The sequence below is a fragment of the Dromiciops gliroides genome, chromosome 1 (assembly GCF_019393635.1).
Source record: "Dromiciops gliroides isolate mDroGli1 chromosome 1, mDroGli1.pri, whole genome shotgun sequence".
Taxonomy (NCBI): Eukaryota; Metazoa; Chordata; class Mammalia; order Microbiotheria; family Microbiotheriidae; genus Dromiciops; species Dromiciops gliroides.
In genome coordinates this window covers 15821916-15836667 of record NC_057861.1, presented here as the reverse complement: position 1 = coordinate 15836667, position 14752 = coordinate 15821916, and the positions used below count along the sequence as shown (strand labels likewise).

Sequence of the window (14752 nt, the reverse complement as noted above, 5' to 3'; positions counted from 1 at the left end):
TCATCTTCATGAGTTCAAATCCAACCTCAGACACTTACTAACTCTCTGTGGCCCTGGGCTAGTCACTTACTCCTGTTTGCCTCAGTTTCCTCATCTGTAAAATGAGCTGGAGAAGGAAATGCAAACCATTCCAATATCTTTGCCAAGAAAACCCCAAATGGAGTCATGAAGAGTCAGACATGACTGAAACTACTGAACAACAACAACAAAAAGACATGAACATATGTACATGTGTATACCCATATACACAGATATACATCTGCATATATGTGTATTATTCTATGTCATACAGACACACAATGCAGAAAGTCATCCTGGTACAGTGGAAAGAATTATGATTTGGAGACAGAAGCTCTAGGATTGAATTCTAACCCTTTACTGTCCCATGGTCTCAATTTCCTCATTATAAAATGAAGAATGCTAGAAAATCTAATCTCCTTATGGATCTAAATCCTACATGCCCTACATTTTTAAGAGGGGGTGATTTACAGACTTGTGATTTCATGAGTAAGGAGAACTCCCAGTGAGAAAAAGCCCTCTCCCAATGCAGTTCAGCTTAGAATCATATTTGCCTGCATCTCTAAGGGTTTAAAAGAGCACCAGCACCCACCAGCACCCTAATTCCCATCCACCTCTTTCAGTGTCCCAGTTACCATCCTCATCCATAGCACCACTATCACCATCATCTCAGTTCCCATGTCTATCTCCACCTCCATCATCCCATTTCCCATTTCCATCTTCAACATCATATTCCCAGTTCCCACTCCCACTCCATTACCATCCCCATCACCACCATCATAATCATTCCAGTTGTTGTCCAAGTTCTCACTCTAACACCCACTCCCCTCATACCAGTTTCCATCACTATCTCATTATCCCACTTATCATCCTCACCCCCCATAACCATCATTGTCATTTCCATCCCCATCCTCATTCATATGCCCATCATCTCAGCTCCCATCCTTATTCCATCACTTCCCATTTCCATTTCCTTCATTCTAGTTCCCCATCCCCACCCTACCCACATCATCCCCCTTAACAATCATCCCTACTAATATTATCTGAATCCCTATCACACCACCATCATCACCACAATTACCAACATCATAAACTAATATTTATTGAGTACCTGCCCACATTTTCCCAGGCACCATCCAGAGCATACAGAGGATTTGCCCTCTGACATTCCCTGTCTCTTAAGCAAAGCCATCATCTGTGCATGTACCATGTTGGCAGGTGGACACTGGGACATGGGACTGGAACCAGAAAGACTAGGTTGGGCTGGGATATTTCCTGAGACCTCCATGGAGGGCACAGCTACCCTGCCCTCTAGCCATGAACTTCCTTCCTGAGCTAGAGAAGAGCAAATAAATAATAGAATGAGAGTCTGGCCAGGGCTGGGGCAAGGGTGGGAACCGCCTCCTTGTAGCCAGCTGGGGAACAAGGTGCCCCTTCTGCACTGGTCACACTATACTGACCTGTATAACTCCATGGGAGTGAGAGGAGGCTGAGGATGGCTTCTTCCAGGGCCAAAGGGGCTGGAAGCCTTTCATCTCTGACCTCCACTTAAAACCATTCACCTTCTTTTCCTTGCCTGACCTTGCCTATTGTGCCCAGAGTCTAGTGGGAATGTGAACATGGGTCAGGACTTGTAAGTGAACAAGAGAGGATCATAGGCTTGTAGGGTTTACAGCTGGAAGGGACCTCAGAGGTCATCCAGCCCAAACCCCTTATTTTATAGAGGAAGAACTTAAGGATGAGAAATGACTTGCCCAAGGTCACACAGATAGGAAATATCAGAGCCAGGGAGCAAACCTAGACTTCCCAACTCCAAATCCCAGCTTTCTTTCCACTGTACCATGGTCTGACTTTCCACACATCCCCCAGCTGACTCTGCCAGAGATGATACTACTCAACACTCTGACACACCCCATCCCTCCAATGCAGGGTGCTGCTGGACCTCTCTTCATCTGGGCATCTTTGGAGTCAAAGCCAGGGAACTCAGGAAGCCACCAGTGGGAGCTTCCCTTGAAAATGTTGGTGAACCTTGGGCTGGCACAAAGAGGGTGCCAATAGGCATCCGGGGAAAAAACTAGAGCTGGGCAGGAGCCAACAGGTTCAACTCATGGCAGGGAAGTCTTCTGTGCTTTCCATGCCAACTAGCCATGGCAGATGCTTGAGTCCCTGGCTGGGCCCCTCCCCTAGGCTCCCAGGCCCCACTAGAGTGGGGCATCTTCTGTCCTCCAGTTATGAGGGTAGCTCTGTCTGTGAGCAGGGGCAGCAGAAGTGCCCAGATGATCCAGTGGAACCACCACATCCTCCGAGTGGGCATTCTTGTTCAACTCGACGACCCGGGGCACCACTGTGGACCAGCGATCTATAGGAGGAACACACAAAGAGAGGGATCACTGGATGAAGGAATATCCAGTTCCTTCCCCTTGGGGGACCCAGGGAAGAAGAGTGGAGAAAGGCTAGGCTACATGCAAGAGGTAAGCCAAGATGTTTGTTCATAGACTCACAGAATGTTAGAATTGGAGGAACATGGGATGTAGATTGAGACCACAGAATGTGAGAACCCTGAATCTGGAATATCAGCATCAGAAGGACCTTAGAACTTAGAATGTTAGAATACAGAATGTTAGCACCAGAAGGGATCTCAGGGCATGAAATGTTAGAACACATGACATAGAATGTCAGAGCTGGATGGTACCTTAGAACATAAAATGTCAAGACTTAGAATTTAGAAGGTTAAAACATAGAATGTTAGAACTGGAACAGACCTCAGGACATAGACTATAAGAGCTGAGAAAGGCCTTAGAACAAGGGATGTCAGGGCTGGGAGGGGCCTTAGAACAGGGAATGTCAGGACTGAGAGGGGCCTTAGAACAGGGATATAAAGGCTGGGAGGAGCCTTAGAACTAAGAATGACAGATCGCAATGATCCTCTAGCCCAGAGGTTATTCCCCATTTTTCTCCCAGACTCCTTTGGCAGAATCTGGTGAAGCCTATGTCCCTCTTCTCAGCATCATGTTTTTCAGTGTGTAAAATTGAATACAGAGTCAGTGAAAATTATGATGCAATTTTTTCCATCCAAGTTCCTTGAAATCTATGCATGATGTGCTTGGTGGGGGAAGGTCTGTGGAGCCCACATTAAGAGCCCCTGATCTAGACCCCTTTCGAAGATAAAGAAGCTGATGGCTAGAGGAATCAAATCTGGCCAAGTCAGTGGCAAATGGAAGGCTAGAATTCCAGCCCTTGGAACTCTTGCCCCTACAACAGGAAATCAATTCAGAAAAAGATGCCCTTGCTGTTCATACCCTTTACCCCAGTGGTACCACTGCTAGGTCCGTATCCCAAAGAGATCATAAAAAAGGAAAAGGACCCACATGTATAAAATTATTTATAGCTGCTCTTTCTGTGGTAGCAAAAAATTGGAAATCGAGGGGATGCCCATAAGTTGGGGAATGGCTGAACAAATTGTGGTCTATGAATGTCATGGAATACTATTGTGCTATAAGAAATGATGAGCAGGCAGATTTCAGAAAAAGCTGGAAAGATTTAAGTGGACTGATGCTGAATGAAGTGAGCAGAATCAGAACATTGTACTCAGTAACAGTAACATTGTATGATGATCAACTGTGATAGACCTGGCTCTTCTCAGCAGTGCAATGATCCAAGACAACTCCAAAGGACTCATGATGGAAAATGTTCTCCACATCCAGAAAAAAGAACTGTGGATTCTGCATGCAGATTGAACCATACGGTTTCTCTTTTTGTTTGTTTGGTGTGGGGTGTTTTTTTTTGGGGGGGGGTTCCCTTTTGTTCCGATTCTTCTTTCACAACATGACTAATGCAGAAATATGTTTAATGTGATTGTATATACATAACCTATATCAGATTGCTTTCTGTCTTGGGGAGGAGGGAGGGAAGGAAGAGAGGAAGAAAAATTTGGAACTCAAAATCTTATGAAAACAAATGTTGAAAACTATCTTTACATGTAACTGGAAAAAAATACTATTAAGATTGGACAAAAAAGAAAGAAAAAGATGCCCTTTCTCCTCTCGCCTCCTCCTCACACTCTGTACTCACCCCTGCGAAGTCGGCCCACAGTGTGGGAGAAGCCGTAGTACTGATAGGTCTCATTCTTGCCTGGATCCTCATTAATGATGCCCAAGTTTTGGTTCCAATGAGACCAATTCACTTCATCAACCCTAGGAGGCCAAACAGAACACAGGAGTGGGGACCTGCTTGTCTCTCCTCCCTCCAGGTCCCAACCCAAAGCAACTTCCTCCTTGCCTAGGGCCAATGCCCAACTCTGACAATTCTTCCCAAGATCCTCCTGAAACAGCATTTTAAGGTCTGCAAAGTGCTTTACAAACAATATCTCACTTGATCCTCTCAACAGCCCTGGGAAGTTAGGGCTATCATTTGCTTCATTTTACAGATGAGAAAACTGAGGGAGACAGAAGTAAAATGACTTGTCTAGGGTCATGCAGCTGCTAAGTGTCTGAGACTGGATTTGAATGCAGGTCTTCCTGACTCCAGGTCTGATGGTTTATCCACCGCACCACCTAGCTTCCCCCAATAAATGTTTATTGTCTCTTTAATAAATGTTTATTAAGTGATTGAAATAGGTCACATTGAATGGAGACCACATGCAAATAACTATGTATAAACCAGATATATGCAGTGGATAATTTGAGGGTAGACTTAGAGGGCTGGAACTGGCATTATTGGGGAAGCAAGTAAGGCTTTTTTCAGTTGAGACTTGAAGGCAGAGACAAGGAGGGAGGGTGATCCTGGCATGGGTACAGCCAGTGACAACATGCAGAGATGAGAGATGGAGCCTCATATTTACAAAATCGTATTCAAGGAGATCAAAGTACACATGGAAAGGAGTGAGGCCTAAGAAGACTAGAAAGGTAGGGAGGGATTGGCGGGAAGGGGCAGTTATGAAGGGTTTTCAGAACCACAGTTCCACAGGCTCAAACCTGAGCACTGACCCAGAGGGCTAGAGTCATCCTTTTAGAGATGGAACCCTCCTCATTTCACAGATAAGGAAGCGAAAGCCCAGCGAGGGAGGAAGCAACTGAGAAGAGATGTGAACCCCAGGCCTCTGACTCGAATCTTTCCACAAGGACACACATCCACTCTGCCTTCAGATCTACTGCTCTTTCCCCTAAGCACAATGCCTCTCCCAGGCTCCTCACTCCCAGACAAGAGGTGGTGGACGTGAAGCATATATCATCAAACATGTCCGACGCATTGATTTCTTCTGCTCATTTCTCTGTTAGGAGGGAGGGCTCTGTTGGTTGTGAAGGGAAGGTCACTGACATGAAGGCCTTTCCTGAGCCACACAACTGCTAGTGCTGCCCTGCCCAAAGTAACCCAGTGGGGGCAGCTAGGTGGTGCAGTGGATAAAGCATCGGCCCTGGATTCAGGAGGACCTGAGTTCAAATTCAGCCTCAGACACTTGATACTTACTAGCTGTGTGACCCTAGGCAAGTCACTTAACCCTAATTGCCTCACCAAAAAAAAAAAAAAAGAAAGAAAGAAATGAATTCTTCCAAAGTAACCCAGTGTTCCTTTAGTGCGGATCTTGTAGATATGTTTCTTCATGTGGTCTCCCTCAGCACCTAGCCCACGGCCTGGCAAGAAAACCTTAACACATGCACTGACTGACTGATCATTTTGATTGAAGTAAAAAAGGAAATATACCAAGACGTTAAAAAAGGAAACAATTATAGTCAAATATTAATGCACAACATTTTTTTTTTTGCGCTTTTTTGTTTTGTTTTGTTTTTTGCTGGACAATGAGGGTTAAGTGACTTGCCCAGGGTCACACAGCTAGTAAGTGTCAAGTGTCTAAGACTGGATTTGAACTCAGGTCCTCCTGAATCCAGGGCTGGTGCTTTATCCCCTGCGCCACCTAGCTGCCTCCCAAATCAACTTTTTTTTTGTTTTGCTTTGTGTTTTTTGGTTTTGGTTTGTTTTGGTTTTGCAGGGCAGTGAGGGTTAAGTGACTTGCCCAGGGTCACACAGCTAGTAAGTATCAAGTGTCTGAGACCAAATTTGAACTCAGGTCCTCCTGAATCCAGGGCTGGTTCTCTATCCACTGTGCCACCTAGCTGCCCCCGCACAACATTTAAAAAAAAATTTTTTTAAGATCCACCTGGAAAAGTTTGTTGAAACCTATGTCCCCTTCTTAGAACTATGTTTTTAAATGTATAAAATAAAATGCATAGGATTACAAAGGAAAACAAATGTCAATGGTGTAATCTTTAATAAATGACACTAGTGATCAAGTGTGGGCAGCTCAGTAGCATAGTGGATAGTGAGCCAGGAACCTTAGAAGACAGAACACGTTAGATCCAGAAGGGATCTTTGAACATAGAATAGCAGAGCTCAAAGGGACCTAGAGTCAGGAAGACCTGAGTTCAAATCCAGCCTCAGATATTAGCTGGCTCATCCTGAGCAGTCACTTAACCCTGTTTGCCGCAGTTTCCTCATCTGTAAAATGAGTTGGAGAAGGAAATGGTGAATCATTCCAGTATCTCTGCCAAGAGAACCCCAAAAGGAGTCATGAAGAGTCAAATGTGGGGGCAGCTAGGTGGCACAGTGGATAAAGCACTGGCCCTGAATTCAGGAGGACCTGAGTTCAAATCTGGTCTCAGACACTTGATATTTACCAGCTGTGTGACTCTGGGCAAGTCACTTAACCCTCATTGCTCCACCAAAAAAAAAAAAAAAGAGTCAAATGTAATTGAAATGACTAAACAACAACAATAATAACAACAACAGTGATGGGGGTTGGGGGGGAGTGTCTGCCTGTCTCAAGTCTTTTCCCAATTCTATCCATCCTCCATTCAGCCACCAAAGTGATTCTCCTAATGCACAGGTCCAATCATGTCACTCCCCTACTCAATAAACTACAGTGGCTCCCTATTGCCTCTAGGATCAAATATAGAATGTTTTGTTTGGCATTCAAAGCCTTTTATAACCTAGGCCCCCTCCCACCTTTCCAGTCTTCTCACACTTTACTTCCCACCATATACTCCTCACTCCAGTGACACTGGTCTCCCAACCGGGCCACAACCAAGCCCTGCCATCTCTTGACTCTGGGCATTCTCTCTGGTCATCCCCCATGCCTGGAATGCTCCCCATCCTATCTCCACCTTCTGGCTTCCTTTAAGTCCCATCTTTTATTAAGAAGCCTTCTCTTCCCCTTCTTAATGCCTTCCCTCACTTAATTATCTCCATTTGTCCATAGTTGTTTGCATGTGGTCTTTCTCATTAGACCATAAGCTCCTTGAGGGCAAGAACTGGTTGGTTTGTTTGTTTGTTTGTTTGTTTTGCCCCCTTTCTGTATCTCCAATACTTACCACAATGCCCCACACATGGTAGGCACTTGATTGACTGATTGATTCACAGAGAAAGTCACTGGAGCTTCACAGTGTATCATGGGATTAGAGTTTGGGAAGTTGGAAGGGACAAAGTCATGAAGCTTCAGGCCTTTTTTGGAGCCTTGCTAGTTGAAGAGAAGGGACTCGGTCAACCATGTGGGCTTTAAAACTTTATGCTGGTGACTAATGCAGAAATATGTTTAATGTTGTTGTACATATGTAACCTATATCAGATAGCTTGCTGTCTTGGGGAGGGGGGGAGGGAGGGGAAGGAGGGAGAAAAATTTGAAACTAGAAATCTTATAAAAACAAATGTTGAAAACGATCTCTACATGTAACTGGAAAATAATAAAATACTTTTATAATTAAAAAAAACAACTTTATGCTGGGGGAATGTAGACCCCTTTGGATGATGAGGTGGAGTGGAGTGGGGGAAGTGTCTCTCATAAGGTGGTGGGACCACCACCTTGGAGCTTAGCTTAAAGACTGTGGAGCAGGGAGGAGCTCACTCTTCTCCCCAGTAGGAAGCATGGATAGAAATATGAAATATGGATAGAAAGCATCCTGGTAGGGCATCCTGGTGACCTGACCCGGACATGTACAATGCAAATTTTCTCCAGCTAGGTCCCACGCACAGGCTGCCCTGGAAGCAATGGGGAAGAGCAGTTACCTGAAACACCACCTCCGATCTGGTGTGCCATCCGAACTCTTGCCCACTGTGACCATTTCTCCAGAGCGGAATGCCTTCCTCACAAACACCGGGAAAGAACGCTCAATGTCCAAGATGGTGGTGGCCCACTTTGGAGTGGAGAGGAAGAAAGAGAGGCAAAAAGAACCATCAGGCCACCGTTTTCCCCCACCCATTCTGCCTCCAGCTTAATATGCTTAGTTAAACCCACCCTCCACCCAGGTACTACCTGCATGACACCTGGAAGAAATAAATCAAGGCCTGAAAAAAATGCAAGTGAGGTCCCATCACACCTTCTGCTTGGTCCCAATGAGCAAGGATCATAGGATTTACTGCTGTAAGAACCTCTAACAGAGAGAACACTGGCCTCAGAAGGCCTTTCAAACACAGAACCACAAGGTCAGAGCTAGATGGAGCCCCAGAACATAGAACAGAGAATATTAGCGGAACCCTTAGAACACAGAACTATAGATCTGGAAGGGACCTCAGGACATAGAACCTAGACTACAAGAGTCAGAAGGGCCCTTAATACAGAACATAAGATGTTAAAACTAGAAATCACCTTAGAATATGGAATGGGAGAGCTGGGGGTGGGGTATCTCAGAACATAGAACACAGACTATTAGTACTAGAGGAAACCTCAGAACAGAAAACATTAGGATTAGAAGTGGTGTTAGAACAAACAGCCTAGAATGTTAGAGCTTGAATGAACCTTAGAACACAGAACATGTTAGATCCAGAAGGGACCTTTGAACATGGAATAGCAGTGCTCCAAGGGACCTAGAGTACAGATATTCAATGTTAGAATTGAAAGGGATCTTAGAACATAGGAAAGGATGTCTGAATCAAAAAGGATCTTACAGGGGCAGCTAGGTGGTGCAGTGGATAAAGTACCAGCCCTGGATTCAGGAGGACCTGAGTTCAAATCTGGCCTCAGCCACTTGACACTTACTAGCTGTGTGACCCTGGGCAAGTCACTTAACCCTCATTGCCCCACAAAAAAAAGGGATCTTACAGACAATCTGGTCTAAACTCCTCATTTTACAAACTAGGAAACTGAGGCCCAGAGAAACGCAACCCCCTCTGGTGAGGTTCTCTGCCTTCAAATAAGAGAGCTCAATCCACTGCCTCAGGATGGAAGTCATTAGAACTCGTCACAGGGCGGTGCTGGGTTTTGTTGGGGGGGGGGGGTTCTAACCTAACAAGAGAAACACCTAAAGACACTGGGCTGGTTGATCAGTTCAGAAGAAGCCACTTCCAGGGAGCGTTGTGGGGAGAATGGTTGGCTGGGGACAAAAGATGTGACAGCTATCATAGCCCGTCTTTCCTAGTGATTTCAATAGAACGTAGACCAAAGAATGGGAGAGGGGAGGACTCCTTAGAACAGAGACAATAGAACCGGACAGCTGGAAAAGGCTGTAGACGATAAGATGTGAGAACTGGAAGGTGCCTTAGAATCTAAAATGGCTGAGTTGGAAGGAAACCTCAGAACAAAGAACAAAGTGAGTAAAGTAAGGAATGTTCTCCCCAATTCACAGATGAAAAAACTGAGACCTAGAGAGGCAAATGATCCCTTCATAGGCTAAGAAGTGGCTAATCCAGTACTCAAAGGGTTAAAAGAGAGTGGTCCCATTTCTGGAGGCGTGGAGGTCAGGGGGGTCCCCTGTGCTAGGCTTTGGGGAGACCACCTGGCCTCTCAGTGCTCTGATCTCATAGGGCTCCCCCCCATGCCCACCAGCCATTCAAAAGTCACTGAACATTAAGGATTGGGGGTTCTCCCAAAGGAAACCTCAGTTCTTTTTTATTTTTTTTTAAAGTGAGGCAATTGGGGTTAAGTGACTTGCCCAAGGTCACACAGCTAGTAAGTGTTAAGTGTCTGAGGACAGATTTGAACTCAGGTACTCCCGACTCCAGGGCCGGTGCTCTATCCACTGTGCCACCTAGCTGCCCTCTCGGTTCTTTTAAAAGTCCTTTCACACCCACTGTCTCACATGGTCCTTCACATTAACCCTAGGAGGCAAATAGGGCAGGGGAAAACATCTCCCATTTGAGAGAAGAAAACTGAGGCGTGGGGAGAAAAAAAATGACTTGTCCGAAGGAACATAGCAAGTCAATGGCTGAGGGGGCACTAGAACCCGGGTCTCCAGAGTCCTAGGTTCTCCTGACTTCCAAGACCCAGGGAATGGTCCCTTAAAGAAGGTAGCTCTAAAATGTTCTCCAACCCTGAATTTCTCCTCCCTTTCCTGGGCTCAGGGCTATGTCCCAGGCACTGCCTCATGATTCCCAAGGTCACCTCTCCAGCCTCCCCAGACCCAGGCCTTCAGACGCTCAAATGCATCTCCCCAAACTTTCACGGCCCATCTCTTCTGATGTCCAGGTTCTAGATCTCCCCCCCACCCTCAAGCCCTCAAGCCCATATCTCCTGACTCCCAAGGGCTGGGCTCTGGTCGCTCTCCCCACCTGTAGCTTCCAGATGTGTTTGCTCTCCTTGGACACCTGGCCCACCGTTTCCCCCATGAGAGCGATCAACATATTCAGCAGCAGCACAAAAGTAAGGATGATGTAAGTGACCAGCAGGATGATGAAGACCACGGGGTACTTGGCGCTACTCAGCATCTCCAGGTCGCCCATGCCAATGGTCAGCTTGAAGAGGTCCAACAGGAAGGTGCTGAAGGTCTCGCTGTCCCGGCAGAATGGGTAACCGGGGACTGTGCAGTTGGCCCTCTCCCCACTGCAGATGGTGCTGCTGGGGCATGGGGTCAGCAGTGAGACCAGAGCTGGGGGAGTAAGGAGCAAGAACCAGTGACCAAGACTCCAGACCTTCTGGGTCATTGGCAGGGGTACCCAGAGCTCCTGAATGCCCCGAATGCTCGGGATGGGGCCAGGACAGCTCCAAGCCCCTAGCTTCTAACTAAAATTTTCTAGCCAGCCAAGAAGGACAATTTAACTGGCTAGAACATTATAACTGGACGCAACTGACCTTTAGGTTACAGATTTAGAACTGGAACAGACCTTAGAGGTCATTCAATTCAATCCCAACATTACAGCACACAGGGCTTGGAATCAGGAAGACCCGAGATCAAATCCTGCCTCGGACATTTACTGTAGAACCATAGACAGGTAAGTCACTGAGCTTCAGTTTCCACATGGATAAAATGAAGGAGTGACCCGTGAGGTCCCTTACCTCTGAATCTATGGTCCTACAACATCTAGGTTACAGATTATAAATTGTAGGAATTGTCATCCAGATTATTAATACACCTTTATCTCCTACTATGAGCTCCAATAAATCATTTTGCAGATGGGGAAATCAAGGCACAGAAAGGTTAAATGACTTGCCCAAAGTCATGTAGACAGTAAACGGGCAGAGCTAGGATTTGAAAAAAGATCCTCTGAATTCAAATTCAGCACCCTGGCGACTAGAAGGTGAGCCAGTCCCCAAAGAATTCCTCTCTGACTCCATGTGTTCCCCATCCTCCAAATCACACCTGACAACCCAGAGCTTACCTGAAGCATAGCCAATCATGAAGAGGAGATAGACGAGCAGGAAACGGAAGAGGTCTTTGAACAGGATCTGAGATGCCCAGCCAGGATGTGAAGGGAAAGAAGGAAGACTTAAAGCTCGTCTCCCTTTCCCCAAACTGTGTGCTTCTCTTACATTGCCCCATTGGATGAACCACCCAGTGACAGATAATAAAAACTACAGTTTTTATTATCAGCTCCCTTAGGAGATTGGGGAAACCGAGGTTCACATGAAAGAATGAGCTTGTTCAGTGTCATATAGCTAGGGAATGTCTGAGGAGGGATTTGAACTCAGGCTTTCCTGGCTCCCCATCAAGTGCTCTAATCACTCCACCACCTCAATGCAACATGGGTACACAGACCGGGATCCCAGCCCACCTTCTGGATCATGATGCTGTAGGTCCCCGTCAGCTTCAACCCCCGAGTGAAGTAGAGGGCATTCATCCAACCCAGGACCAGGGCAAAGACCATGACTGCCAAGTAAGCTTCGATCCCCGCTAGGTACAATCCAGCAGAGACAATCACTAGCACCGAGTAAATAAAGCTGGGGGGAAATGGGAGGAAAGGGGGGGCGTTAATAGGAGGAGCCTGGACAAAGGCCACCATGTGCCTGGAACTCTGCTGAACCTAGGAAATGAACCGCTGGGAGAAGTAAGAGCTGGGGAGGACTTAGAGACCCCCTAGTCCAGCTCCCTTTCTTGGGGGGGGAACTAAAGCTCAGAGAGGGGAATTTACTTGCCTAAGGTCATACAGCTAGCCAACAGCAAAGCTGAGATTTGAACTCAGGTCCTCTGCCCAAATCTAGGACGCCAATCTATATATATCTTTAAGGAGTAAGTTGTGTCCCCACCATAGTTCTGACAGTATCCAGCCACTGGAGGGGGATCAGGCTCTGGTTCAGATGAAAACATCTTCTGATAGCTGCCCCCTGCCTCCATTTAAGGGATTTCCTATACTCCCAAATGTCCCCTTTTTATTCACTAGAATGCAACTCTAGTTTCCAATCTCCCATGAAATTGGAAGGCAGTGAGGGAGACTGAATAGGAGGTATCCATGACCTTCCAGAAATCATACTGAGCTGTTATTCCTATAGGAGCCACTAGGTGGTGCAGTGGATAAAGCCCCATGCCTGGAGAAAGGAAGACCTGAGTTCCAATCCAGCTCCAGACACTTACTAGCTGTGTGACCCTGGGCAAGTCACCTCACCCTGTCGACCTCAGTTTCCTCAAGTGTAAAATGGGGAGACTGAAAGCACCTATCTCCCAGGGTTGTTCTGAGGACCAAATGAGATGCTTTATAAAACCTTGAAAGGTTATATAAATACTAGTCATTATTGTTATCATTATTATTATCCAGTGGTCTTTCTCAGTTGTCCACCATAGAGTTAACCCTAACAAGCAATCAACAAGCATTTTTCTTTGTATCCCCAGGGCGTGGCACATACTAAGTTCTTGATAAATACCGATTGGTTCATTCAGCATTCTTTGTATCCAAAGACCAAAAGAAAGCACTTCCTGCCCTCAGAGAGCCTATATCCTACTGGTGCAGGCAACAAGTCCACAGGACTACTCCATGGAGTAAATGATGGTCAGAAGGGGAATCTCAGGGCAGGATCCTAATCCACAAGCATCCTCTGGTTCATATGTTTCTTTTTGCCTTGGTATCCCTAGTGCTCTGCACATAGTAGGGGCTTCATAGGGGTTAATTGGATTGATTAGGATCAAAGGAAAATGGCACTTTGTCTGGTGGAGTGAATTGTATTTGGTCCTAATTCTTTGAAAATTGGAAAGCCATGAACAACATTGGACATGCTGACTCTCTGTCAACCAAAATACTGGATTAACCAGTATTCCCTATCTATGCTGGAAAGATTATTATATCCTCAAGGATGTCCGTCCTGGAACTTACTAGAGCAGCTGGAAGGAGCCATCAACAAAGAGAGAATTCACCCCAGGACACTTCTTCATAAAAAGGTCTTTGATCTGTGGAAGGGAGATGAAGTCAGTCAGTCAACAAGGATTTATTAAGAGGCTGCTATATGCCAGGCACTTACTAGCTGTATGACCCTGGATAAATCACTTAACCATGTTTGCCTCAGTTTCCTCATCTGTAAAATGAGCTGGAGGAGATGGCAAATCACTCCAGTATCTTTGCCAGGAAACCCTAAATAGAGTGATGAAGAGTCAGACATGATTGAGCAACAACAAATGGGCTAGGTACTGTGCTAAGTTTTGGGGTCATAGAAGGGAATTTAGAGGCCCTAAAGTGTAACCCCCTTATTTTATAGATGAGGTAAGTGAAGCACACAGAGGTTAAGTTTCCCAGGGTCACATAACCAGTGTTCGAGGTGGGGCTAGAACCCAAGTCATCCTGACCCCAAGTCCAGTGTTCCATGTTTAGCCATGTTCAAGCATAGAGGGGGAAGAGGTAGAAGAGAAAGTAAAAGAGAATCAGAGGGAGGAGAAACACAGAGTTTCATAACTGGGAGGAACCCAAGGGCCAATCCAAATAATAGCAGAATATTTCCTCTGCGACGTCCTGGACTACTGGTCTATCACCTCCACTTAAAGGCCCCCATTGATGGGAAACCTTTTACAAAATCTCATAATGGAGAGAACCTCATGGTTCACCCAATTCAACCCATGCCTAAAAAAGAGTCCTTCCTCCCTAAAGTATTCCCAACAAGTGGTCATCTAGCTTTTGTCGGGAGATCTCTAATGGGGTCTTGTATTTCTGGGGGCAGCCAATTCTTCCATACAGCTCCCTATACAAGCCCAATTGTGCCTCTCAGCAGCTTCCATTGCTCCTAGCTCTTTCCTCTTGGGCCAAGCAGAACTAAGATGGTCTTTCTTCAATATGTCAGTCTTTCAATTACATGAGGAAAGCTATTACATTATCCTTTAAGAAAAAGATGAAGGAGGGAGGAAAGAAGGGAAGGAGGAAAAGAATAAGAAGGGAAGAGCAGAAATGGATGGAAGGGAGAGGAAGAAGAGAAGGAAAAGAAAGGGGAAGGAGGAGAAAAAAGGGAGTGTGGGAGATGAAAGAGACAATGAAAAGGGAAGAGGGGAAGGAGAACAAGGAACAGGAGGGGAAGGAAGCAGAAGATGAAAGGAGGAGAAGAAACGAGGAGAAGGAGGAG

The 14752-nt window shown here is 46.0% G+C and overlaps 1 protein-coding gene across 1 annotated transcript in view; it reads right to left on the bottom strand.

Moving 5' to 3' along the window:
• Positions 1 to 1085: 1085 nt before the first annotated feature.
• Positions 1086 to 14752, bottom strand: part of TRPV4 (transient receptor potential cation channel subfamily V member 4) — a 50850-nt gene continuing 37183 nt past the window's right edge. The window contains exons 10-16 of the mRNA XM_043978730.1: positions 13522 to 13595; positions 11992 to 12157; positions 11599 to 11665; positions 10552 to 10868; positions 8074 to 8201; positions 4090 to 4211; positions 1086 to 2377 (exon numbers count right to left, since the gene is read on the bottom strand). Of these exons, the coding sequence (XP_043834665.1) occupies positions 2220 to 2377; positions 4090 to 4211; positions 8074 to 8201; positions 10552 to 10868; positions 11599 to 11665; positions 11992 to 12157; positions 13522 to 13595 (1032 nt within the window). The 3' untranslated portion in view covers positions 1086 to 2219. The remainder of the gene's footprint in view (positions 2378 to 4089; positions 4212 to 8073; positions 8202 to 10551; positions 10869 to 11598; positions 11666 to 11991; positions 12158 to 13521; positions 13596 to 14752) is intronic.